General features: G+C 42.0%; 4 protein-coding genes across 4 annotated transcripts; 2 read left to right on the top strand and 2 right to left on the bottom strand.

Annotated features, from left to right (window-relative positions):
- Positions 1-2591: 2591 nt before the first annotated feature.
- On the top strand, positions 2592-13936 carry SARC_01719 (hypothetical protein). Its single transcript, XM_014304530.1, has 13 exons — positions 2592-3860; positions 4836-5112; positions 5799-5945; positions 6470-6597; positions 7058-7231; positions 7748-7868; positions 8323-8396; positions 8927-9011; positions 9851-9951; positions 10431-10662; positions 10894-10985; positions 11368-11638; positions 11960-13936. Exons 1-13 carry the CDS (start codon positions 2703-2705, stop codon positions 12121-12123), a joined length of 3024 nt encoding a protein of 1007 aa, XP_014160005.1. The 5' UTR covers positions 2592-2702; the 3' UTR covers positions 12124-13936.
- A 597-nt stretch (positions 13937-14533) lies between these two features.
- On the bottom strand, positions 14534-18902 carry SARC_01720 (hypothetical protein). Its single transcript, XM_014304531.1, has 4 exons — positions 18089-18902; positions 16788-16950; positions 16094-16245; positions 14534-15696 (listed from the first exon to the last, which is right to left on the bottom strand). Exons 1-4 carry the CDS (start codon positions 18182-18184, stop codon positions 14692-14694), a joined length of 1416 nt encoding a protein of 471 aa, XP_014160006.1. The 5' UTR covers positions 18185-18902; the 3' UTR covers positions 14534-14691.
- A 1210-nt stretch (positions 18903-20112) lies between these two features.
- On the top strand, positions 20113-21331 carry SARC_01721 (hypothetical protein; the record flags this gene model as incomplete). Its single annotated transcript, XM_014304532.1, has 1 exon — positions 20113-21331. The coding sequence occupies one exon, from the start codon at positions 20113-20115 to the stop codon at positions 21208-21210; it is 1098 nt and encodes a 365-aa protein (XP_014160007.1). The 3' UTR covers positions 21211-21331.
- Positions 21332-21546: 215 nt separating this feature from the next.
- On the bottom strand, positions 21547-24357 carry SARC_01722 (ATPase GET3). Its single transcript, XM_014304533.1, has 6 exons — positions 24193-24357; positions 23795-23945; positions 23571-23672; positions 22816-22960; positions 22235-22322; positions 21547-21772 (listed from the first exon to the last, which is right to left on the bottom strand). The coding sequence occupies exons 1-6, from the start codon at positions 24321-24323 to the stop codon at positions 21658-21660; spliced, it is 732 nt and encodes a 243-aa protein (XP_014160008.1). The 5' UTR covers positions 24324-24357; the 3' UTR covers positions 21547-21657.
- Positions 24358-24562: the final 205 nt, after the last annotated feature.

Below are 24562 nucleotides of genomic sequence, written 5' to 3' on the forward strand. Positions count from 1 at the left end.
TGTTATATTTGAGTATAGTGTTTGTGATATCTTGTACCGCTGCTTGTCGAATTTCTTCTCTCGTCGGCATTCACTTTCAAGGTTTTCTAGCTGCGACTGGGCTTTTCTTTTTGAGCGTCGATTTGTATCTAGTTTTATCTGCAGGTTAATATATGTTGTGGCCACTTCTCGTTCTGTGCAATTATACGCAGTATTTCAAGGCATAATACTAGTAACATTCCCTATATTTCTGATGTAAGCAAAGATCAAGTTGTGCGCCACTTATATCTGATGCATTCCGGGATAATACTTTAATTTGAGAATAACATATATACATTTTCCACAGTTACTATTCCCTGTGCTGTTTTTCATCCTTCAAGTCGCGAAGTACAACCTGCTCTTGTTCTTATTTACCTGATATTTACAATACTAGTATACATATTTCTGTCTGCACAGGATTGGAGTGGATTCACTATTTTCACAATTATGAATCTATGATGTTCGCGAGTCTATTCACACACTTGCTATCCATATCTTCACGCGATTTTTTTACATACATATGTGGATAGATAGGCTTCTTTCGAGCAATTTTGTATTTTTCTTGTATGTATAGAGTTCTGTAGTTTGCAATATTCTGTTGGGCTGTAATTTTAACACATATCCAGGAGTTACATGTATAGGTGGTATCATTCCTGCGGGCTCTTAAAAGTGCATTCATTGAACGCAGTTGATTGACATATTCTACCCCTCTGCGCACCACATTCTTTCTAAATTTCTTCGACCGTGGTTACGAATATGTGGTTGCGTATAGTGAAATCTCTTATCTGCAATAAATTCGACACGTATATACTCGATGCAATGTCAAATATCTGTCCCTGTCTGTATACGTGAGTATACATATACCGAACTTAAAGAAGTATGGGAATTTTATCTATTCTTACTTGGAACTAGACGCAAACGTGTGTATATGTACGCTTGATGTATGTGATAACCGTATCCATATCATGATTTGTTTATAGTTTGAACGGGCTCTGGAGTGTATGTGAACTAATTGCTCTGCTGTGTTGTGTTCTGTGTAATTGGGTTGCATTAAAGTGTGATGACACTGCGTTGTTTAAAGTATGAATCGTAATTGCTTCTCTCCGTTGTTCGTCACAAATCCACTGCTATAAACAGTCTGCTATGATTATGCATTTATTCGAGGCTAAAGACTGATCTGATGTAGCTATCCCTCACATGCTGGTACTTTTGTGTACGTGTTTGCTTGACTGGTGCGCCTTGCATGCAATACACTCAAATTATAGTCAGCGGGAATACCGTAGTATTACTCAAATGATAGGTCTTGGGTTTACTACAATAGGCTATGCCTAGGAAGGAGAGGGACGATTACGACAGACGCTTGCCCGAAATTCAACGGAGGAATAGAATGCTGATGCAAGTAGTGCAGGTACGTTTTTGAACTGAAGTGAATCAGGATCAGTCATCGTTCTGCTCTCTAGAGCTCAGGGCATAGTTTGCAAACTGAAACTCACAGTAAGGATGAATATTACGAGATCCTTGAGAGATCAACCGTTGGAATTCAAGCAAGCCCCATGTTTCGCAATCTCCAATCCCGATAGATAGCTTTGCATCAGGACAGTGGGTTGCGATTTTACAACTATTACCTCTATTGCAAGCTAGGGCAATTCGGTTGGGTGCCATATCGAGTGTCACCATCGTCGTATTTGGCCAGGCGTAGTTATTCACACATCGCTCTATGCGTGTCCACAATGTCATATTTTATTGTTATCGAAAAGTTGCCCAACTGATTGCTGATGATGTACTTAACTGACACCATGAGACTCATAGTAGACATTGTCTTTTATACTTAACACAGAAAAATATCGATTCCGAGCAACCCTCGTGGAAAGTTATGCATAAAGACAAGGAAGATCAGCTAGAAGGGCCACCCACTTGTACGGTGGACAAATAAATAGGGAGCAATTAACCGAGGTGCCTACCGCACCAGCATATTCTAGAACTGTGGGCCGGGATATACAATCAGTGACAGTGATATCGGCCCGAGATTCCGCCTGTGGTCGAGGTAGACCGTATACGGCCCCCAAAGTGGATAGTATTTAGCTAGTTGGCAGGGTTATAGGGCATAGTCATGGCTTTTACAAGGGCAGGAGATTTTTTTCCGATTCTCAAACTTGAGTATTTTTTTTTAGGTACAAGTATGTACGCTTAAAGCAATGACTTTAAGTTAAAAATGATTAAAATGTTATAATTACACATATATTGAATGCTACCGCAGTACTTTACCAAAAGCTTAAACATGATTCTGTGTGAGGTCTCCATAGCCGTATGCACACTCAGATTGTTAACTGTAATTACAGCAGGAGTGCATGCTGCGAGTCATAACATATTATTGTTTTTCTTGAAAACAAAGAAGAAAAACCCAACAAAGTATACGCCCGCGTCTTTCGCAAGGAGAGCTTATCCGTCATCAATCGGAATTATCAAGTACCGAAATGCTCGCTGTCCAGAGGTGGTGTTTCATTCACTTTCTCGAGTATTTCTTTATTTACACAAAGACTTCGCAAAACAGTCCTTCTCTATTAGACATATAGTGTGTATCGCCAAATTACACCTATGAAATTCTATTCAATAAACACTGTGTTTGGTATTACTTATTACGTGTAGTTTCACGAGCCGACAGGGTGACAGATATTAGTAGTGCAATGATTCGGGGACGTTTGCAGAGGCTAGTACTCTGTCTGCTCTTAGCATCGGTGTGTATTTGTACACAGGTACATGCCCAAGATCACGCACAAGCACAGCAGGATGCAAACGTCGCTCAAGGTCAAGATAGCAATGCAAATCCAGAGAAAGTCCAAGAGAAAGGGCAGACAGGGATGGCGAGGAGATTGAAGGAGATTCAGGAGGCTAGGCAAAAGGCATTGAAAGCCGAACGCAAACAGGCGGAAGTGCGGGCTGACGTTTCAGGAACGGACGAAAAGGAAAAGGAAAAAAAGGCATATCTCGATGCCAGGAAAATAGAGATGCAAGTTGAGTATCTCGAGGGTATTAAAAAGAGGGAACAGGAGATGGAAGCTGCGCATATAGAACAGGAGACGAGAAATAAGGAGGTTAGAATGGAGGAAGGAGATAAAAACCAGGCAGACAAGACAAAGACACAGGACGACGTTCGCGTGCTTACACCGGAACAGATCGCACTGGAACAGCTGCGAGAGAGTTTAAAGATGAAGATGAAGGGTGATACGGACAAGAGGGAAGGTGCGGATGGGAATGTCGATGCTGAAAGGGGTAGTGTTGTCGATGGTACTACTGACAGAGACAGTGCCGGTTTGGATACTATTATGAAGGGTACACCTACACGTGAGACCACAGACAGGGGCAGAGTGGAGGGTAAAGCTGGGGGTGAAGACGCCAGTGGTAACGATAGAAGAATGCAAGATGAGCAACGTCGGCAACAACAGAAGGAAAACGCAAGGCTTCTACAGGAACAGAGTGAACAAGTGCGGCAAAAGAGTGGGATCAAGCTGAGTGGCCGGGTGGTTGTAGAGAGAGACAGGGATGCAGACAAGAAGACCCAAGAACAGCAACTGAAAGAACACCAACGAGCGATGGATATGGCCAAAGGCGCACAGATGCGGGCACAGGTAAAGGCCAGGGAGATAGAAGCGGTACAAGCACGCAAGCTAGCACGTATGGCGGCTCTTGCGGGGACTAGCACGGAGCACGAAAGCGACGTGCATATGCCCGAGGAGATAGGCGAGATGGATGCCGATGAGGATCGTATGGCTGCGGGTGATGTGGGGGACCACTTGTTTGTCAAGGCACGACAGTATTTTGATGAGTATGCGGACGATGCTAAGGTGTGTACGCCAGTATCATGTTAGTGGGGTGTAGCGGGTATGTTTGAATACGAGTATGAGTGCATGAGCTCAGTTAGCAGCTGGATTGGTTGAAGTGGGGAATTTTCTTTTTGTACCGAAGTAATGTCTCAGATGTTCTTCATGTATATATTGGAATACGACACAAGTGCGTTGATATTCAGTGCTGTGCACAATTTGGAACGGACCACGCATAAGTATGCATAAGCCCATTAATATATATATATATATATATATATAATATTAGTCGTTAAATGATAAGAGTAATATATTGACAAGTGTACCATTGGCAACACATTTGTGCGTTGCCTGTATACTATGGAATGCTGCGTGTGTATATAAGTTTTTGCGTATGGTGGTAACTCGTGGATATGCGCACAACTTATTACACTGATATTAAAATGTCTGTTCATACATACTTTTGTTTCTTCACTTCTACCCACAGTCGTGCAAATGTGCCCCTCTTTGTCGTTAAATAAGCAATGTTCCATAGAATGCAGATCTAGTGCGTTAGCTTGAGATCTGGCATGTGTACATACATGAAGCTGTAGATATACAACATATCTTGTTCCGGTCACAACGAATGGAGTGTACACAATTACGATCAAGCCCGTGCACGCGGGCACGACACCCACCTAGTATCGACAACATACATAATCATACACCTATACAAGTCCACTCCTGTATATTTCATGTACATACATACATCTGTGTATGTACGTCACTATTCACATCACGCGCATACAAACATCTGCACCATTTTACTACTTAACTTACCTTACGCTTACCAATTCTGTATATGTCCCTGTATATATTCACACAACCAAGCCATGTGAATTCCACCATGAATGTGGTCTCGATGCGCGGCCGAACACATACGAATATCTGCACTAGTGTATTACTTCACACACATCTTACACATACGCATCCTGCACACATCCCACACCATCAAATCAGGTGATCTCCATGATGAAGGTGGCCTCGAAGTACGGATCAGATGCGGCGACCGAGTTCCTCGCACGGCAACACGTGTTCGGTTTGTTGAACGCGCCCTCTCAAGGGTACTTGCCTGAGCCGGATGTAGCTTCCGCATTGCCTTTACTGACAACTCTGGTGGAAGAGAAAGGCTACCCTGAGGCACAGAGTTTGGCAGGGTTCCTGTATGGCTCTGGGGTCGGAGTGGACATCGACATTGCGAAGAGTATTGTGTATATGAGGTTCGCCGCCGAGACAGGTATGTAAATCGATCGTGCGTTGACCTGCGTGAAGCTTCTCAAGCAAATGTACTCGAACTTGCAGTCCCTCTGGGTGTTTCTTATGTACCTGTATGTATACGTAGTCCTGTTATGTGAATTCCCACACATGTTAGTATTTGTGAAAGTACTTTATGAGATACATGTAGTATGTGTATGTGGTCCTGTTTGGCGGAGTCTTCTGTATGTGTGTTTTGAAGCTCTGCCTGGCATACTACGTCTATATTGTGCGAGAAGTGAAATATAATCATTCAAAGCTGGAGTAGGATTGGTTACCATCTCAATGAGACTTGTAAATGTCGACTCTATGTATATAAGCTTATTTCTTCTAATATAATCTCTATTTAAGTGTCTATATCCGAATTACATACCTACTTAGAGCAACACTGAAGAGCACGTAGTCGCGACCGAGGTTTTTAGGTCGGCGTCATGGAATTTATTTATAGCACAAAGTCGGCACTGAATGCACTTTGTATCTATTAACTTGAAGCTGCGGGTTGATAATTTGGTATTTCTCACTGTTTCTAGTGGCGTTGCAGGCTCCGCACGGGGCCAGCTTTACACCTGTCTACTAGTGTGAACAAGTGCTCTCAAAGTCCAGGAAATGCGGTTGGTATCGTCTTGGTGTTGTATCTCACACCTCCTACGTATATTTTTCTTGTCCCAGGTGAGAGCTATGCTAGTGCCGCTCTGGGCTATCGATATTTTCGGGGCAGGAATGTACCTCAGGACTGTGCCAAGGCCATGGAGTTGTATCTCGTGGCTGCTACCGCAGTCGCAGAAGATCTGAAGAGTGGCATGACTAAAGCCGCTGGTATGTACGGAAACGGTATATCTGAGTATTTAGATTCGATATGCGATATATGAATGTTTATGTGCATATATATATAATACATGAACGTGTTTTTAAACGTAATATATATATATATATATATAATATGTACGTGTTGACAACTTAAATATATCTCCCCATTTGACGTACATGTGCGCTTACTTAGTGTTTATTTTTCAGAGTGCTACAGATTACTGTCAGAGGCAAGTTGTTTAGACCTGGTTGTACAGTTGTGCTGTTACAACCGGTAAATGATTTCTTTGCTGCACTTGATGTGCTTAGTGAATACGAGGGAGTAGTAGTAGACTGTACTGGTAGCGTATCTAGAAAGCTTTTACACGGGTAGCTCTTTGCGATGCTTATAGTGCCTGAGTCTGACGTACTGTTACGTGTAGTTGTAATGATATCTGGATACATGTCAACACTATGTTTGTAAACATTTTTGAATATAAAATAAGTTGCTAATTACGTACGGTTACGAATATGTACTCTCACCGTTGATGCAGAGATGATTCGACTAGCGCAAGATGAGGATCAGAGAAACCAGAACGGGATGTCTCAGTGGGACATACTCCAGTACTACCAATACATGGCTCAGCGAGGCGACATCCAGTCCGCACTGATAATGGGTCAGGTGTGTACTGCCTCCCTGTGCATGTATCGTGTAAGTGTACTCGAATTAAGTTTTTGGGCTTGTAAGTGAATGTGCATCTGCTTGGAAGGAGCTTTATCTGTCCGTACGCTATATACCTGGTACTACGTAGGTTATATGCATGCGCATGCCAGTAATTTACCCCGGATTTGTGCCGAAGAATGCAAATGTTTGTATATTTAGTAATAATTTTTTTCATACGCAGAAGTGTGCATATGTAGACACGAGTATGCTTGCATGATCACCTGTGCCTCGCTTCATAAGCACTTGGCATACAGCCGCATTGTGAACCTAACAAATCGCACTGATAGTAATGGTGTCAGTATGTATTTTCGAAACAGAGACGTTGCTGGTCTATCTCTGATGGCGTGCACACTTCTTTATAATTTTTTTTTTACCTTGGATACTAATACATGCATTGGTGGTCAACGTATGTACTCAGGTACTATTACAAGGGGCGCATGGGATGGATCAGGATCCCGGAGCTGCGGCGGACTACTTTAATGCGGCTGCCGAGGCAGGCAATGCAGAGGCAAAGGCATTTCTAGCGTCTATGCACCACAGTGGTGTGGGCGTAGAAAGCAGCAATCTAACAGCCTTTAAACTCTACAAAGAGGTATTTGAGGGTGTGAGCGAGTGTGTGGGGGTGCAGAAGGCTTAATCTTACAGTCTTTCAGCTCACAAAGGAGTGTGTGTGTGTGTATGTGCTTTTGTATGTGTGTATGTGCGTGTGCGTATGTGTGTATGTATACATCCTTGAGTTCTGGCGTCTGCTTATCAGCAGGGAAGGTGAGGGAGGCAACTAATTAGTAGAAATTGGGTTGTGCTAAAGAATATTTGTGTGCATGTGTTGAAATGCATATATTTAATAAAGTAAAGTTGTGTGTATGTGCGAGTGTGTATACTTCCTTGATTTTCATGATCTATTTACAATGTTGGTGCAATCGCGAACGACAGTAACCTCACAGCTATCGAGTTCTGCTGGTAGAAATGTGTGTATATATTCATCTTTTGAGAGATGTGTGTATATGCACATACCCTCGAATCCAACCAAAACTGTTACCGGCTCTTTCTACTACAATTGGATCTACCATTTAAGTTCATTCTGAAAACCATACCTGCATTCTGATAGGCAGCGGAAGAGGGTAATGCTCAGGGGCAAAATGGGTTGGGTCAGATGTACATGCTAGGCATTGTGGTACCTCAAAACTACGAAATGGCTCTCAAGTACTTCACCTTGGCGGCCGCGCAAGGTTGGTGTGCTCGTTCCGTGTTATAGTTTTTTTCTCGTTCTTTCCATTTTCGCATTGCGCATTTCAATTGGTCTGGCGTCTGAGAATCTTTTTACTGGTATATTACATATCTTAGTATGTATCACTCTTCTCCCTTATAGTGATACGTAAGAGATTTAGTTTTTCAAACTTGTAATGTTTTTCGATTCTGGCGAATATAGCATAGGATAGCGGATTGTCATGCGAATTGTGTATACACCGGCGTTCAATGTGGTATTCGCGAAGTGCGTTGTTGGGCCAGTGTAAAAACGTCGCTGCTGAGTCATTTTTACGTTGCTGGTCGAAGGTTGTAGTCAAACACGCATCGCCTCTCGAAGAGCATTGAGCTACTCTGTACATGCAGACTACAGCATGTCTCCAGGGGTATCCTACTTTAATATTACAGTATTATTTGTTCTTCTGGTGTTATCTTTAGGCAATGCCGAAGCCTTGTATAACGCTGCAACGATGTACTACAGTGGCCTGGGCACAAAGGTGGATTACAAGAAGGTATGTTGTACGATGCTTCACTAAATCACATATCGTACCTATTGTCCAAAGAACTGAGTTTGTGCAGACACCGAATGACGTGTATATGCGTGTATTGTGCCCGTCAACGGGTTGTAGCTTTCGAAAGTGTCTCAACGTGCCGTCTATTTGGGTATTATACTCACGAGTTACAAGTGTGGCAAGCAATTTTTTACAGACAAGCTTCTAATATTGTTTGCCTGTGTATTCTGATCGTGCGCTTTGGGCTAGCATTATTGACTAAACACTATTTTTGGGGTATATTTATTGAGTATTCACTTTCTCGTGCATTACAGCCTTGTGAGCGGGACGTTCTCGTAAAAGTAGGTCGACTACCACATCATGACTTCAAACATAAGTTTTTGTGTTATGTCAAACTTAGAACGATAAGATTCAGGGGCAGCTTTCTGGACGTGTATGTGAATACTTACAAATATTTCTAAAGCGTGTGTATCTTTTTGGAGGCAAGGATTTGTTTCTACGTTTTGTTTATTGTCTCATATCCAACACAGGCGTTCGACAACTTCTCCTCCAGCGCCAGAAATGGCTATACCCTAGCGCTGTATCACCTTGGAATCATGCATAACCTGGGCTTTGGTATGCAACGTGTGTGTATAAATGTGAGTGTGCATGCGTACGTAGTTTTCGAACCGTCCTCCTTACAGTTGACAACGCGTGTGCGTGCGTGTAGCCATCAGAACATCTACTATCTAGTCTTACTTTTGCAACATGTATGTACATAGGCGTACGTGCACATTTATTTTCGTGATTGTGACTATGAAGAGTGAGAGCTTCTGTGTGAGTGTGTTACATGAGTAGGCGTATGTATTATAGTGGTAGGATGTGTAATTTATGCATGCGTATGTGCATGTGTATCTGAAAAATGTTATGATTGAGTGTATTTGTTTCCATCGAGGGAGCGTGGTGTGACATTTTATGGTCGAGTGCGCTTGAGTGCTCATATGAGAAATACGTATAGCAACAATATCGTGTGATCAAATGCTACAATGAAACGCACACGTGTGGATTGTTCCGTGCATTTTCCGCAGTGGTTGGCAGGTTTAAGTACACTGCCCGTGAGTTGTACGTGACTAAATCTCATGGAGTACTTCAGTGCTTGAACGTACTGTTGCATATGAGTGTAAGTAAGCACACGAATAGGACGTTAGTTGTCTACGTATTCATCTGAATCTCACCTGGAGATCTCGTGCAATACTTTTCTGGTGACTAGTCAGAGCGAATATTCGCTTTCCAAGTGGATATCAAACCACATGCGATTAGCGGGATTTGCTCATGCGCATATGTGCATGCATCCGTACATACATGTGTGCATATGTACGTGCACGTATACGACTAATTTTACGGTGAAGGGGTTTGATTGAATATGTAGTCATTCAAATTTAATCTGGATTTGTCGATATTTTTGGCTTATATAGGAACAAGCAAATCCTGTGATCACGCCGTGACGTATTTCAAGAATATCTACGACCGCGCAGGGCATGCGCACTTACTTGCGGAAGCTTATGCGGCATTCAAGGTATGGTTTGCATATAATAAGACTCGAAATCAAAAGCCATAGGCCGTTACTTGTTATACTAGAAGCATTGAACTCAATTATGAGCTTACTTTGAAGTCAATTATAATAAGATATTGATATATATGCTTTCCTTTGATGGCTAAACTGGAGGTACTGATGTTGCTGACCTAGAATCTCACTATTCAAACATATTCGTTTGAACGTTACATTGTCTATTGAACTTAAGTTTGGATACTGCGAGACGATTTGGCCATGGCTTGACGATGACCGTCCCGTATTATTTTTGAGCTATCACACTCGAACATATATATTGGCCTAGTGGTGACATGGGTATGATAGTATACTCGCGTTTCCTACTAGCAGACAGAGGTATACGCCCTTTTAAAATAGGGAACTTGATTTTTCATCTTCATCGCCAAATGGTGGTTTGTGAGATTCGTTGCATGCTAAGCACATCTACATGTTGGTTATCGACACAGGATGGCGACACGTCGCGCTCCCTCATGATCTACATGTACATCGCCGAAACCGGTAGTGAACTTGCCCAAGCCAATGCTGCGTATATACTGGACTTACTGGCCACCAGACACGGTCAACTAACCCTGCACTCGCATCCGAAGTGGATATCCACGGAAAGCGTAGAAGCGTATGCGCTACTGCAGTGGATTAAGGCGGCGGAACAGCGGAGTTCGGAGGCGATTCTGAAGAAAGGTGTGTTCAGAGTGCATGTATATTAAAGTGAACTGGGATTCCGGGTCAAAGTGTAAGAAAAGGATTTTTAGGATTGGTTTACGAGTTCCTGGAGAATAATGTTTCTGAGGTCGATGATTATATATATATATATATTTGCGACACGCATGATGTATTTTGCATATATTTCACACCTACCTGCTTTACTGGTAGTTTCCTGACATTATGTTCATGACTTATTCTTATTCACAGGTGATCACTACTATTTTGGCTGGGGGGTCAATGCCAGTCATACAACTGCAGTGGAATGTTACCGAACAGCCGGCACTATGCACAACGCTCAGGTGCGCCGTCTTTACATGTATATCATGTGTACATGTATTTATGTATATATCTAGATGTATGTGAACGTATATTGTCAAACATATCTTACCACGCTCAGGCAGTGATCCTATTTGAGACATAATGGGATTGCGCTACTTATATTCACTGACGCAGTTACTTATCCTGTTGTGTTGGCGTCCTGACTACCATATCCGAGCAGGATGCGCACACCTGTCAATAGAAGTCTCCGTTGTGTGTCGTGATCTTTCATCAATTATTTGCAATCGATCACATCACCAATCAACCGCTTTTTACGAGAACATATGCATATAGATAGAGAACTTCCACGTTGATGCTAAATTGAATTTCATTTTTTAATCTGACTTTTACTTATATACACAGGCTCTCTTCAACATCGGATACATGACTGAACGTGGAGAAGGTGTCAGCCAAGACTTTGCGCTGGCTAAACGCTACTACGACCAGTCGAAGGAGGTCAGTCAAGACGCCCGCGTGCCGGTGTACATCGCGCTCGCGGGACTCCGAGCGAGAAAACTCTATACGGATTTTGTCCAGTTTGTGAAAGAGGACAACCTGTTTAAAATTAACTTGAACAACGTTGAGATTAACTTCGAAAACGGCGTATTGCATGGGATCAATGAATTCTATCAAGGTAAGGTCTGCTTGGTGTTTGTATTAGATCGTATGGCTTATTTACTGTTAGTAGGCCACATCCGCAGTATTGGCATCTCAGCGACCATAATTTGTCTTGTTTATATTGACATCATCGTCCGTAGCATCAACAGTCTCGCATGAATTTTGCTTGCGTCACCTCACGCAGTTTTTACCAGTGTCAGTGGTTTTTGAAGCCTGTACTTGTATTGTTTTAGAACCAGTGGTGTTTTTGTGGAAGCTTTAACTCTCCTGATATAGCCCATTCTTATCCTTAAGCCCCCCTCCCCTCTTTCCCCCCTAACACACGCACTTGTCGCAGAGGTACATCCTGCTACGGTTTGGGGACCAGACTGGGAGTACCACGTGATATTTATACTGTTTATAGTGTTGATCACTTTGATTCACTTTCGGAGGATGTTCTACAGTATAGAAGCGTTTGAAACGGAGCAGGCGCGCCTTGCTGCTGCACAGGCCCACGGATAGGAAGTGTGATAAGTAAGTGGTATTTTAGATTTCACGGCAAACATATGTATACATTGAGCATGTGGCATGATGTTTGCCGTGAAAGTCGTACAGAGCGAGTTGGGGAGAGGAATCAGCACTCGCAAAAGGCTACATTCAGTTTTTGGCGGCGTGCCTACTTGCTTGCGAAAGGTATATGCCGCACGTGATAGAAATAGAAAAGGAATCGACCGTCAGTAGAGGAATATGTCTGGTACTTCTTGACGTCCCAGTGTACGTCCTGGCTGTGCAGGTAGTAGAGAAATGAAATTCAGCCATCGCAGAGGTATTTTTTCAGTATACTGATAGTGTTCCTATACCTATACCTATACCTATACAATCTGGGACACCATATGGCATGCCAATTTACTTTCGGAAAGTATTATTCAGACCTCTGAAAAGTTATTTGAAGAGTGCAGAAAGGTTCGCCATGACCTGCCGATATACATTCACTCGTACCGACGAGGGAAGAGCCATGCGCGTGTCCACTAGCGCAGCACCACGTTGCTTCGAAGCCAGTGCACAAGTAGTTGTGGACAGATGGTCACCCGATTCGCGAATCTCGGCTTACGCGTTATGTTAGCGTCTTAGTGAACTGTCAAGCCTATATGCAAGTGCCATGCCTATACTCAGAGAGAAGACGATCAGGTTAGATACTAATATATTTATCGCCAGCTCTCCTCAGCGGACCATATTGGGTGTATCGATTGTCCGCGAATTTGAATCCGATTACGACGTATGCGCCACTAAACTCGCTGCGTAGAAACAATATGTTTACTGAATCATGGACCAAGCGCATGCAATGGCAGTCCTCAAAAGGCCTGACATATCACGTATCTGAGATGTAGGTATATTAGTAACACGACTTGGTCGAAGTTCTAACCAGAAGGTAAAACATGAGAACGCATGGTACTTGCGATCGATGAGCTTAGCACGTAAACTTGCGATCACTGAAATTAGCCTCGCTAGAGTGCGCAATGCATGCAGCTATAGCTCAATTGACAGCACCAATCTCGGCGTAGGCTTTCTCGAAGCTGAAACTTTGGGACTCGTCTCAACTATAACAAGAGGATGAATCGCTGGGCAGCATGCGTGCACAAAGCAATCATATGCAGCACACGAGTGCATGAGATGAGGTTTATGTGCCAAGTGGAATGGGCGTAGCACAGCTCAGAGCAGTACATTACAGTACAAAACTACGTAACACAATAGAACACATTGCAATACATCACATCACAACATACAAAACAAACATAGCTTGACAAACGAGTCAGCATGCACAAAAACACGAGTCTGACATAAAGCTATGTCTGTAGATTGGTGGAGGGTTCACACACGAACACTATGCCGAGCAGTTGTGCATTGCGTAAAAGAACTAATCATATTCGCTGGTAGGTATATATAGCATGCGTTCAAAATATATACTATTTCACAGACGCTCCCTCGACAATACCAACGCAACGTACATACTGTGGTTGGACGTAGAAGTACCGCAAGTGCAAAAGGATTCATTTGTAGAGATTTATATAAATTTATAGCCGGGAGGACAGGGCAATGTATTTCCCTCTGGTCCGCACATGATTTTGCGCTCTTTTCCAGGCTCAACTACACGCACGTGCTAGATAGGATATTTACTATAGAGGGAGGTAGATCGTAGTGCCACCTCAGTCAGTTCTAGTACTGGGTTTGTAAGTGATGGCTAGTTAGTCAACCGCCAGCCGCGCCCGAAAAGAAGAATCACCACTCAGGTCAAATAGTATATTCATAGCTTTGTACGAATAAATTATCATCAAACTAGTGCTAAATATTCGCAACCGATGTCGAGTTGTCGCAACAGCATCGTAGGACTCCGCTACCCTCAAACTATTAGCATGTGTTTACTTCGAGGTCATTGTCACTCAACCCTCAACTGTTTGCATACTCAATGTTTCTTGGTTTCTTGCCAGCGGAATTCTCTACGTCTTATTGAACCCACCGAGATCGTCAGCAATTGCGCGTTGATGTGGTTGTGTATATTTGTACACGCAAATATCTACAATTACTAGTGTACCGCAAATATCCACAATCACTATATCGTATGCGGTTGTGTGCGGGTGTACAAATATATATATATATAAATATATACATATATATATATGTGTGTGTGTGTGTATCCATGACATTCGTGCAGTAGTGTGCATATGTGTGTCAGATTGATCCTGCTACTACCCTGGACTATATAAATTTATGGGTGTAGTGCGGCACAAATAGTTTTGTCAGTTGACAACTGTTTCTAGCGTGTATGATCAAAGCTGACAAGCAGGATTACAGCTTCACCTGGACATACGTCCAAGAAGTGCAAGGGTATTGGTTTGCAGCCGATGTTCTATCCCTTGCCAAGTGCCAATGCAGCTATGCAAGTCATGGTTACAAAATCAGACCTAAACGTCTACTACGTTTGTTACTCACGGCATCAGTTGGCAGTGGCCAAAAGTCCACGCACAGGGTGCATCCGCATCCAATTTTTATTCGCAATTTTTCATCACCCCTTTCAACTTGAAGATAATCTGCTTAGTCTGCTTGAAACGGCATAAATCCAGTACAGACTAAAGCACCGCACTTGCATTGCGTAACTTTTCGCGTACCATCATCACTTGCTTTACCAGTAGTAGAATGTGCGCGCGAGTGTGTCTCTCGCTCTACGTACGTACCTTTGCTTAGTTGTTCATGTATAACATCACCATATGTGAATGTCAACTCTTCACCTGCTTGTATGTCTCGATTCGCGAATAGTGCTACTGACGGCAAGGGTAGTCCGTGTCTGGCGATTTGCTTAGTCAGATTCGGGTCACAACTATGATTGATATACCGTCCTACGTTCCCCATCATCGTTGCATCGATATTCGTTCTATAACTCGAGTGTTGTGGAGATGCAGTCCTTCTAAGTGATTGAGCGCCTTTCTCACCACTTGTATGTACCTCTTGAGGGTGATGTTGAGTGTACTTGACCTCTGTATCTGAACTATACTCCGAATGCTCATCAGAGCCATCACTCTTTGGTGCTCCGTCACAAAGGCCTGTGTTTGTACCCGACACTGTGTTTGTACCCGACACAAAGTTAAGGCTTGAAGTTATTCCCAGGTGCGCTATTGGAGCATTCGTTTGTGCGAGTGCTGGCGATGTGTCGGTATCCGGCCTTATCTTCTTCTCCTGAACGCACACGTTCGCTTCTATTTCGCTCACTCGCGCACGTTTCAGCAGGGGAACACTTTGGGGCATATAATCACTGTTATCTACAAGCTTATTCTGTGAGGTGCCATCTCGCTCAGCTCCCTCCTGGCCATCTAACCCCCCAACAAAAGCTTCAGAAACACTCAAACGGTCTCCCACACGCTCTACAATATTCTCAGTTACACTCAACAGGTAATTGAGGCCGAAAGGATCATACATTTCGCTTTGCCGTCGTTTGCTCTCGCGTGTATTGATGACCTCTCCCGCATACTCACACACAAATTGGCCTGTCCGAATTGGGGCCAGAGCTCTGACACCCCAACCCTTTCTCTCAGTCATATATACCTGGTATTAAGAATGTGCATAGTTGTGTGGTTTTTACTATTGATGTATTAGCAAGTACCCAAGAGTTCAATGTATTTTGGCGTGATACTCAGGTTATCACATGTTGTGTGTGAGTCGAGAGTCTGTTGAGTATGGCTACCGCGTATCATCGATTAAAAAATCAATGTACATTGGCGCGGTTGGAAGGTTGTTGGCAATCCTATTTGTATTTGAAGTCTGGTAAGTACAAGAATGATAAAGCGGCTGACTTTGTATGTCTAGTACAACCGGGATAAACCACTTTATATCACATCATATATAGACACTAAAAGTATAACTACCTGTGTAAGTTTCAACCTAAAACCTGAAAGCGTACTACATTATGCGCATTTATCTGTCTGAAATTTCGGGAACCTACCTCTAACGCGATATTGACTCCATGTTGCACCAGCCGGTTTCCACAATTTTCATTGCATCCACAGGCAGAACCGCATTCGTAGATGAGCAGAAACTTCGAGCCATCCCCATGGACATCGGAAAGTCCCATCCACTCACCGCTATCTAAAGCATCTGACAAGCCCAGTTCACCAGAGTCATGTTGCATCGTCGGAGTGACATCGATGGGTCGATAGATCAACGTAATTTCAAATGAGAATAGAAATGTGTACACACCATATGTTTACCGACAGAGTATCAATATATCAAAATGACTATCGGCATATTGAATGTTAATCTTAAAGAGTATCATAATCTCATCGGGAGTTTCAGGGAAGGTATAGTAGCCAAGGTACGGTTGCCATCTGTTCATTATGTGCGGTGTTCACCGTGGGAATACAGTATGTGTGGTGTACCCGTATGGTCTGTAAAGTGGAATGTGAGCTCTTGTGAGCTGGAGTAAAAGGTGACTTTTGTAGCGACATATATCGTCAAGCATACCTATATCTGGTCAATTAGATGCTCGAAATCTTCTAGCTGTTCTGGCTACCAGTCTATTAAGCATGACTGATCTGTAACGACACATTCACTTTTGAAATGTTCGCGCTACAGTATTTCCCAACTTCTGTGAGAAATATTACGCATAACGGTGGTAAAACCCGACCCGACATATTTACCTTTGTCATCAGGAAGCACACTGTAGCCCGGCTGCGTACCGCCCCACTTACGGACACAGGCACACGTATTTACATCACACTTTGACCCGGGACACGCGCACCCTTGTGTGTAGGCGAGGGGTGCTAAGGATGTCCCACTTTTCCCAACTAGTCCTACGATATACTGTGGTGAATGCAAGGATATAACAGTTGAAAATTCATCGACGACATATTCCCTCGAATTCTAGACATGATACTGAATGGTAATATATAAAAGCGTGTAATAATCCACGACATTCTTAAATTGAAAATATAACCCCACAGTCCCGGGTCCTGTTCTGAATCGACATTTTACATCCATATAGAGTAAAACACAATCTGGTGTAAATGTTACAACTATCACTAAGCATGCATTTTTAGAATATATATATATATACATAAATATATACATATACATATATATATATATATGTAGTGTGTGTGTGTGTGTGTTGTTGTGTGTGTGTGTGTGTGTTTTATATTATATAACATATATATATATATATATATATATATATATATAGTATTATAATGAAACACATCAAGAACGTTACATGTATGTATATTTTTTATAAACATATTTGTATGCAATATCAGAATATACACACATATGCACAAATACACAAACAAAATGTGTAGAAAATACAGTCCCACACGTTTGAATTTTAAAAACTAAAAGTGTCCGAAGAAAGTCTGTGCACATATATTATAGTGGCCGCGTCTACTTATGGATATTTCTGCAGTCATAAGAGTTTGCTATGTAACACATACTGTCGCCGAGTCATTCTTGCCAAAAGTAGCGAGACCAGTTTGAAAATTCTCCCGGGAAGAAACTGCATATGTTCCGGAGAGTAGCATAGCTATCATACATTACGCTACACAGCTATCAAAGACGTAGGCACTCGCGCATACCTATTCAAATACTTTAATCTAGAAACCAGAGCAATAGAATATATAATATCTTCCGTAGATATCTGCAGCAGGCAAAGTCGCGTTTTAAAACGCAGTGAACGCATAATATATACGTATTCGTCTTCACGCATAAATATAATTTCTTTTCTGTCCATTTCATTAAATTCTCAAGTTACTTATAGGCTCACATTTGGTGTATAACATGTAGCATGCAGTTCTACGTTCTCCAGTTCATTCGCCTTACTTGCACTATTTTCATCCCAGACTGAATGCCCGACGCTTAATAAATGATACTATATGCAAAAGAGACGAGAGTTTCGTCACACGGAGAATCTGTCTGCAATGCACCAGAGGAAGTCATAGTCACGTACTGGTTTTTCCGTCAGTTCGTCAGAAGATCTGTTCGTTAGTTTTACTGGCACCCTCTCTAACCCACGACTTAAGTCGAGCTCATGATTTCCACACATCTCCAAATAAGCTCAGACTTCACCTCTGTTTTGAGAATCTAAAAAGCACAAGGTCGGACATCTTCCTCTTGTCTAGCTCTACTATACTTGCCACCAGTATGAACTTTAAGCTGTTTTTGCTAGTTTATTTATATTTATACGTTGCCAAACAGCAGACGTCAAGTTTCAATAACTTCTTGTGCAGTACATAATTACATATGGGGTGATAAAATGTCTGATAAACTCCGTAATATTTTGTTTTTATGTTTGATGTACCGAACTTTATTCTAACCTACATGCAACGCACAAAGCATCTGTAGACTTATCGAAAATAAAACATTTGAGTTCTCACGACATCGGTATGCCGGCAGCCGAAGAGCGTCCATTGTTGAGTTTAGAATAGAACGATATTGCTCGTCGCAAGACAATGAAGTAAACACTGGATAGCTCTAGAGTAAATCAAAGCATGCGATCGAAGCTAAAGATATCCTGCGCCTTGCAGGCTTTCGAACGGTCTCAAAGTGATATTTCGCATTCTGAAACCATGTCCCTCTGGAGTCTGAAGTCTAGAGTCTGGACTCAGGATTGAGCCTGGATACGTGTGTAAATATTTTATATACACTTAAAAAATCGACTGTATAGCGTGTAGTGCCGTGTACACCAGCTCATTCAGAAGATTATGTAAATATGTACATAAAATGTCATAATTCTCTAGTACATTGTTCATGAACTATAAATCGTTTAATATTTTTGTGCGGTGCCAACATGCGTGTGATGTGAAATATAGCGTTTAAAACAATATATTGAAATTGAGACTGTAAGTCGGGAAACTTAAAACTTGAAGCCTGAAGCCTGAAAGGGCTGAGACTGTAAGGCTGAGGGTGACGCATATATGATTCAGTATCACAGCCTAGTGCCTACTACTACATATCAATAAATAGAACAACGAGAGACTTGAAGGGAGTACACATATATTTATGTACATAACTACATATGCATATTTTTATATCCTATTTAAAATAATTACACAATCAGTTGCGATTTGATTGGGAATGCTTGTTTACGTACATAGGTAAAAAAAAAGAAAATGGCTTAAAATAATCACATCATAAAATGTAAATAGAAATCAACAAGTTGTGTCGTAAATTCTTCTTGTGTGACAGAAAAGTCAGACTGAATTCTGAATACGAAAGTAGAAACAGCTAAAAGTTGTAAAAGTAAATATTGTAAACCTCCAAGCAACAGCAATATACGATAACTGATTCGGTTAATGGTAATCTCTAGCGAACTATCAGTTTACTAATTCAAATTTCAAGCATTCGATATTTCAATCGTATTTTACACAAAGCCAATCATAGTCGAGAAAATAAAAAGATATTACTCTAGAAAAAAGTGGTTACCAGGTACCATAATTTCATACAAACACCGTCAAGTGTCAATTCTGGGTCAAGAGTGTCATCCTCAGTGGCCCTTGGGAATGATTTTTTTTTGTTGAAAAATAGTAGCTTGCCTACACACCCAGCGAGTCACTGTAAATACCGTTAAGTAACATCGAATGATTGCAAGTATCTCTGGCAAAATAAAGTGTGATACATACTGGTTGCAACCCTACAGCCTACGCATTGATGCAGATGTTGTGGATGACCGCTATAAAATTAGCTGCAATGTCATGAGTAATGGTGTCACCATCCGTTCGTTGTTGTTTTAATAATGTCCTTTAAAATGTGTAGCAACGTTCCATAACCCACACGAGAAAAGTATAATACACGAAAAACTCAATTGACGTCGTTCCAAAATACATAAGGCAGTGAATCAATCAAATGTAACACAATCAACATACGTTCAGGAACATATATATGCCAACACGTGTGAACCTAAGTTGTTATTGTTCATACTTCTTTGTACACGGCATTAAGTGCTGAGTAGAAGACTATCCATATAACACAAAAATGACAGTAAATGCAGTAACACGGTTGCAAGCACGTACTGGAGTACCTACCAGATTGACATCGGCGATATCTAAAAAGGCATCGCCCCTGAAGCATGACAGATACCCGCAACAGGCACGGTTACCACCTAGTCAGCAAATTATAAAAACCAAATCAATAGTATACCCTGCACAACAACGGCAGAAGGAATTAAATGTCACAACTGAAGCGAATAGTCATCCACAGTGCACACCGATATATAATAAGCAAGCTGGCAGACAAAAGCCACGGCAATCGCCACAGCAGCATGACAGTACAAGACAAAGTGTATTGGAGTCTTCTGACCGAGCAGTACATACAGAAGCTAGTGCAAGCATTTCTGGTATCGGTACGTTAGCAGCTCCGTGCCCGGAAAAACGATTCAATTGGTGGATCAACGAAAAAAATACAGTACACGCCAAAGCTAAATTGGCAGAAAGCTTTGTACAACTGCAGGGAAACTTTTCTTACGCTCGCGAGGATGGGCTGAAGAAGTTAAAGCACGCGCTGAGTGAACCAACGGAGGTGGGTAGGAAAATATTGGCATTGCAAGACTTAGACATATACAATATAGTGAAACACTTGCACGTTTCAATATTTGAAAGGTGGGAGAATAGTAGAGGACTTACGCACAAGAATTGTAGAGTGAGTGTGGCAGAGTTAGTTCTTTCCTTGAAGTTGTTGGAGGGCGCTGTATTACTACACCCTGAGTCGAGAGAATATGTAAATATAGAGCTCATGGCACGCTTTATCAAAGGGAAAGAGTCCTTGCCTGGAGCCGCAAACGCACACCTACACAAGCACGGTTTGGCTGTGCTGGTTGCGACCCTGATCAACTGCACACTTAGTCAATTTAAGCGCTTTCAAGCGGAAGCCGGAATTGACAGTGTAGCCACCAGTGTGGGATACACAGGTCAAATGGAGAGAGAAATACGTCTGCATGCGTGGGAGTTGATAACGATCATGAACAACGAGCAATCAGATCTCAACACGCGCATAGCAATGCGGAGGATACTGGAGAAGCGATTTGGGAGATCCATGCTAGAGAGCGCGGTGCGTAATGCACAATTCTACACGTGACAAAGACGAAACCATCAATAAATTAAGAATGCCATATTGTGCCACATGCGGCCCCTGGCAGCTATATTAAATCGAGCTAAATATAAAGCAGTCTAATGCTAGACTTGTTCAAATAATAAACTCCGCTCTTCTAATATAGAGTTATTATGATTTGATTGCTAAAATCACAGACATCACGGACAGCACGAAGTCGATGTTCGTGGTGTCCCGAATGTTTGCACGTGGATAGTAAAACGTGTATATACCGTACACAGTATTTGCTGCGTCTAGTAGTGATTCTTAGGCGCTTAAGTTGAAGAACAGTGTGCAAAATAATAGAACATCGTGCAGTAGTACGTCGCGGGCTTTTTCTCTTCCCATCAGCTTTTATGCTCTTCAAGTGACACGCCCAAAACTCCTAAACATTGACAAAAGCGCCTAATACTTTTATTGTCCGCCTTTCTACGATTACTGGGTTGCTTTCAGTGATTGAACCTTATTGTCGGGATTTGTTAATAGCTCAGAGAACTCCTTGATCATCTCTACTCCACGCACCTCGTGGGTCAGCAAAGGTAATTTGGTGCTGCACATGGTTGTATGAGGTATGTGGTGCATGCACTTGAGTACAGACACGAATATAAAAGACGTATTGTTCAAATCTCAAACAAATCCAAATGATGCGTGAGCTTCATCAATGCGGCATCAAAAGTCTACTAACAATACTGAAAACCGCTGCATATTGATTAAAAGAATTGAGGGCTACAAAAATTCGAAGGTACGCGAAGCGTGCAAGAACGACACTGGCGTAGCGACAGAGCTGAAAACCGAGACGCGAATTGATTTTTTGATTTGAGTTTAGATTATGCCCGGGTGGCAACGAGAAACGGCATAATCAAAATCAGAGACTCATTCGGGTTTCGATACGGGAAGGGCATGTCGAAGACAGCAGGTTGACACACAAATAAGAATGCACTCAACACTAAATCATATAAAGCATCAGCCTCTCACAAATGAAAACCCAATTTGTAATAGATACAGGACTTACACATTGAAATCCTCGTAAAGATCGTCGATTTGCGACAGATACTTTTGCTGTATCAACACGCGTGACTTACAAAGTCCACAGCTTGACTCTAAACAACGTAAAGTAGATATTTAGATTAGGGTACGAGTCTTTAGTAGCGGATTTCACAGTTGGATATAAAAACCGATGGGATGGACAGGTTGCGGCGGGGATTGCAAAGTGATCAAGAAGCGTGGCGTTAGTAAAACCAATGCTGAGTGCCACAAACAAAAACAGCATAGAAAAGTTTGCAATTGTGTAACTTTTCGTACTATAATTTCGAGGTCCATTAATTTGAACAGCACGAGGGATGCACAAGCGGTGTGCACGCACCTGTGCACATGGTAAACAATCAAGATTACGAGGTGGGCTCAGCTAAAAGGGCGCATAAATGCTTGAAATAAACGGCTTACAGACCATTCAGAGAGTGCGAGGGTCAATTGAGGGGGTAGGAAACACGTCTCTATGATACCTCAATACAAAAAGAATGAAGGAGTGCTGTCCATAATTCTGCGCATGCGGATGTAAATATGTGGGTATAGCATTCGCAAAAAGAAACTTACTTTCATCGGGCATAACCAGCTGGTTTACTATGACGTTGTGTGTATCTATTTCGAATTTTGTTAGTTCTTGTACCAGTCGCTCAGTTTCGTAAAGTGACAGGAACTCGGCGATACATACACACACGAACGTGGTGCTCTCAGGGTCCTGGGACAAAATTAGTGGTCATTAATCGTACGAGCACATGTTGAAAATGAATTGGTTCGTGGCCAGCGCTGAACTTGTTATGATGCTGGCGCAAGTATCACTTGAAATAAACTACATGGCATGAACAGTCAGAATACTTTATTCAGATATCTTGACTTTTCAGTAAAAAACTACTGCTTGTGATAAAGCGTTCATACTCATAATTCATACAATGCATCTAGTTTACCCCATAGTTTTATCACCAATAACTCTTAATTCGTATCAATTTGAAACTACTTTCTTCAACATCTTTAATTCGTCGGCTCAAGCACGAGATCCGCAAAGACAGAGCTTAGTGCGTTAAAGAAATACACAAGACTCATAAACGGCAGAGATATAAAATTGACGGCACAAAAATACAGCACACCTACCTTACGAAACACAAACCTGCATGCTTGTGTATACTATAGTGAACTTCACAGATATTCTACCAAAAAAAAAATCCCTTTGAAAACAGAAGTTTGTCAGCTAGTGTACTAAACTGGTATCCCATGCAGTGTTAAACTTATAAATGACGTGAAACTCGATAAAGTCATATGATATTCTAAATTACTATGTAACACTGCCATACCTGGAACTGACGGATAACTTCGTCGATGACTTCTTTTGTGCTGTTCAATTGTTCGGTAATGGCGGCATCGTCGAATGCAGGCGCTCCCATTAGACTACTCATCTGTGACGTGTACATGAGGGTGTATAAAAGCTCGCTATCAGCGTAGTTTGCAAGATAACACCTATGCGATAATATTAAAGGATTCAGGGCAAAAGCACAAAAGTGATGGTAGAGACACGCACCTGAGTCAGCATGCCACCGAATTTCTCCTTAAGATCCATGATCTTGGCCAAGCCTTTTTCCAGAATGCTAGGGAATTGAAGCAACCGCAGGGTGTGCCCCGTAGGGGCGGTATCAAATACTATACACGAGTATTCCATCGACTGAACAAGCCTGCGCGAGTTGTGGGATTAAAGTTCAGTGAGCGTAACAAAGAAGTATGCTAAAGAAAATTTACGGTGACACCCCAGAAAAAGTCGCTCCAATAGCAACTCAGTAATGCTCCTCATGGTCATGTTGGTGGTGCTTACACCCTTCTAATGCAGACTTTCTACGTAGTCATTCCAATGTCGAGCGCCTGTACACATACTTGAGAGAAACTAACAAAACGGTATACATTCTGTATATCACAGGCACATACTTCATAACTTCTGCAAAACTCATGGCTTCATCGATACCAGGAATCGACCCCATTATCTCTTGCATCATACCCCCCATTACACTCTCGTCATCGCCAGCTTTTACTTTGTCGACAGTTGGGTCAACTTCCATGGCGTACAGATTATCAAAGCCATTTACCCTGCGGAAGATAACGATTGAATTGATCAAAAGAGTCTCTCGAACGATTGTACTTGAAATATATTCACTATAACGTAGCATTTTTTAATCTAGAATGCAGAACTTATGATTGTAGTTGAAGAAACCATACTCGATGTAACCGCATGTATGCAGTTATACAATTCCTTTAATAAGCCCATAATATATACATTATATATATATGTATATATATA

The sequence above is a fragment of the Sphaeroforma arctica genome, assembly GCF_001186125.1.
Source record: "Sphaeroforma arctica JP610 unplaced genomic scaffold supercont1.71, whole genome shotgun sequence".
NCBI lineage: Eukaryota > Ichthyosporea > Ichthyophonida > Sphaeroforma > Sphaeroforma arctica.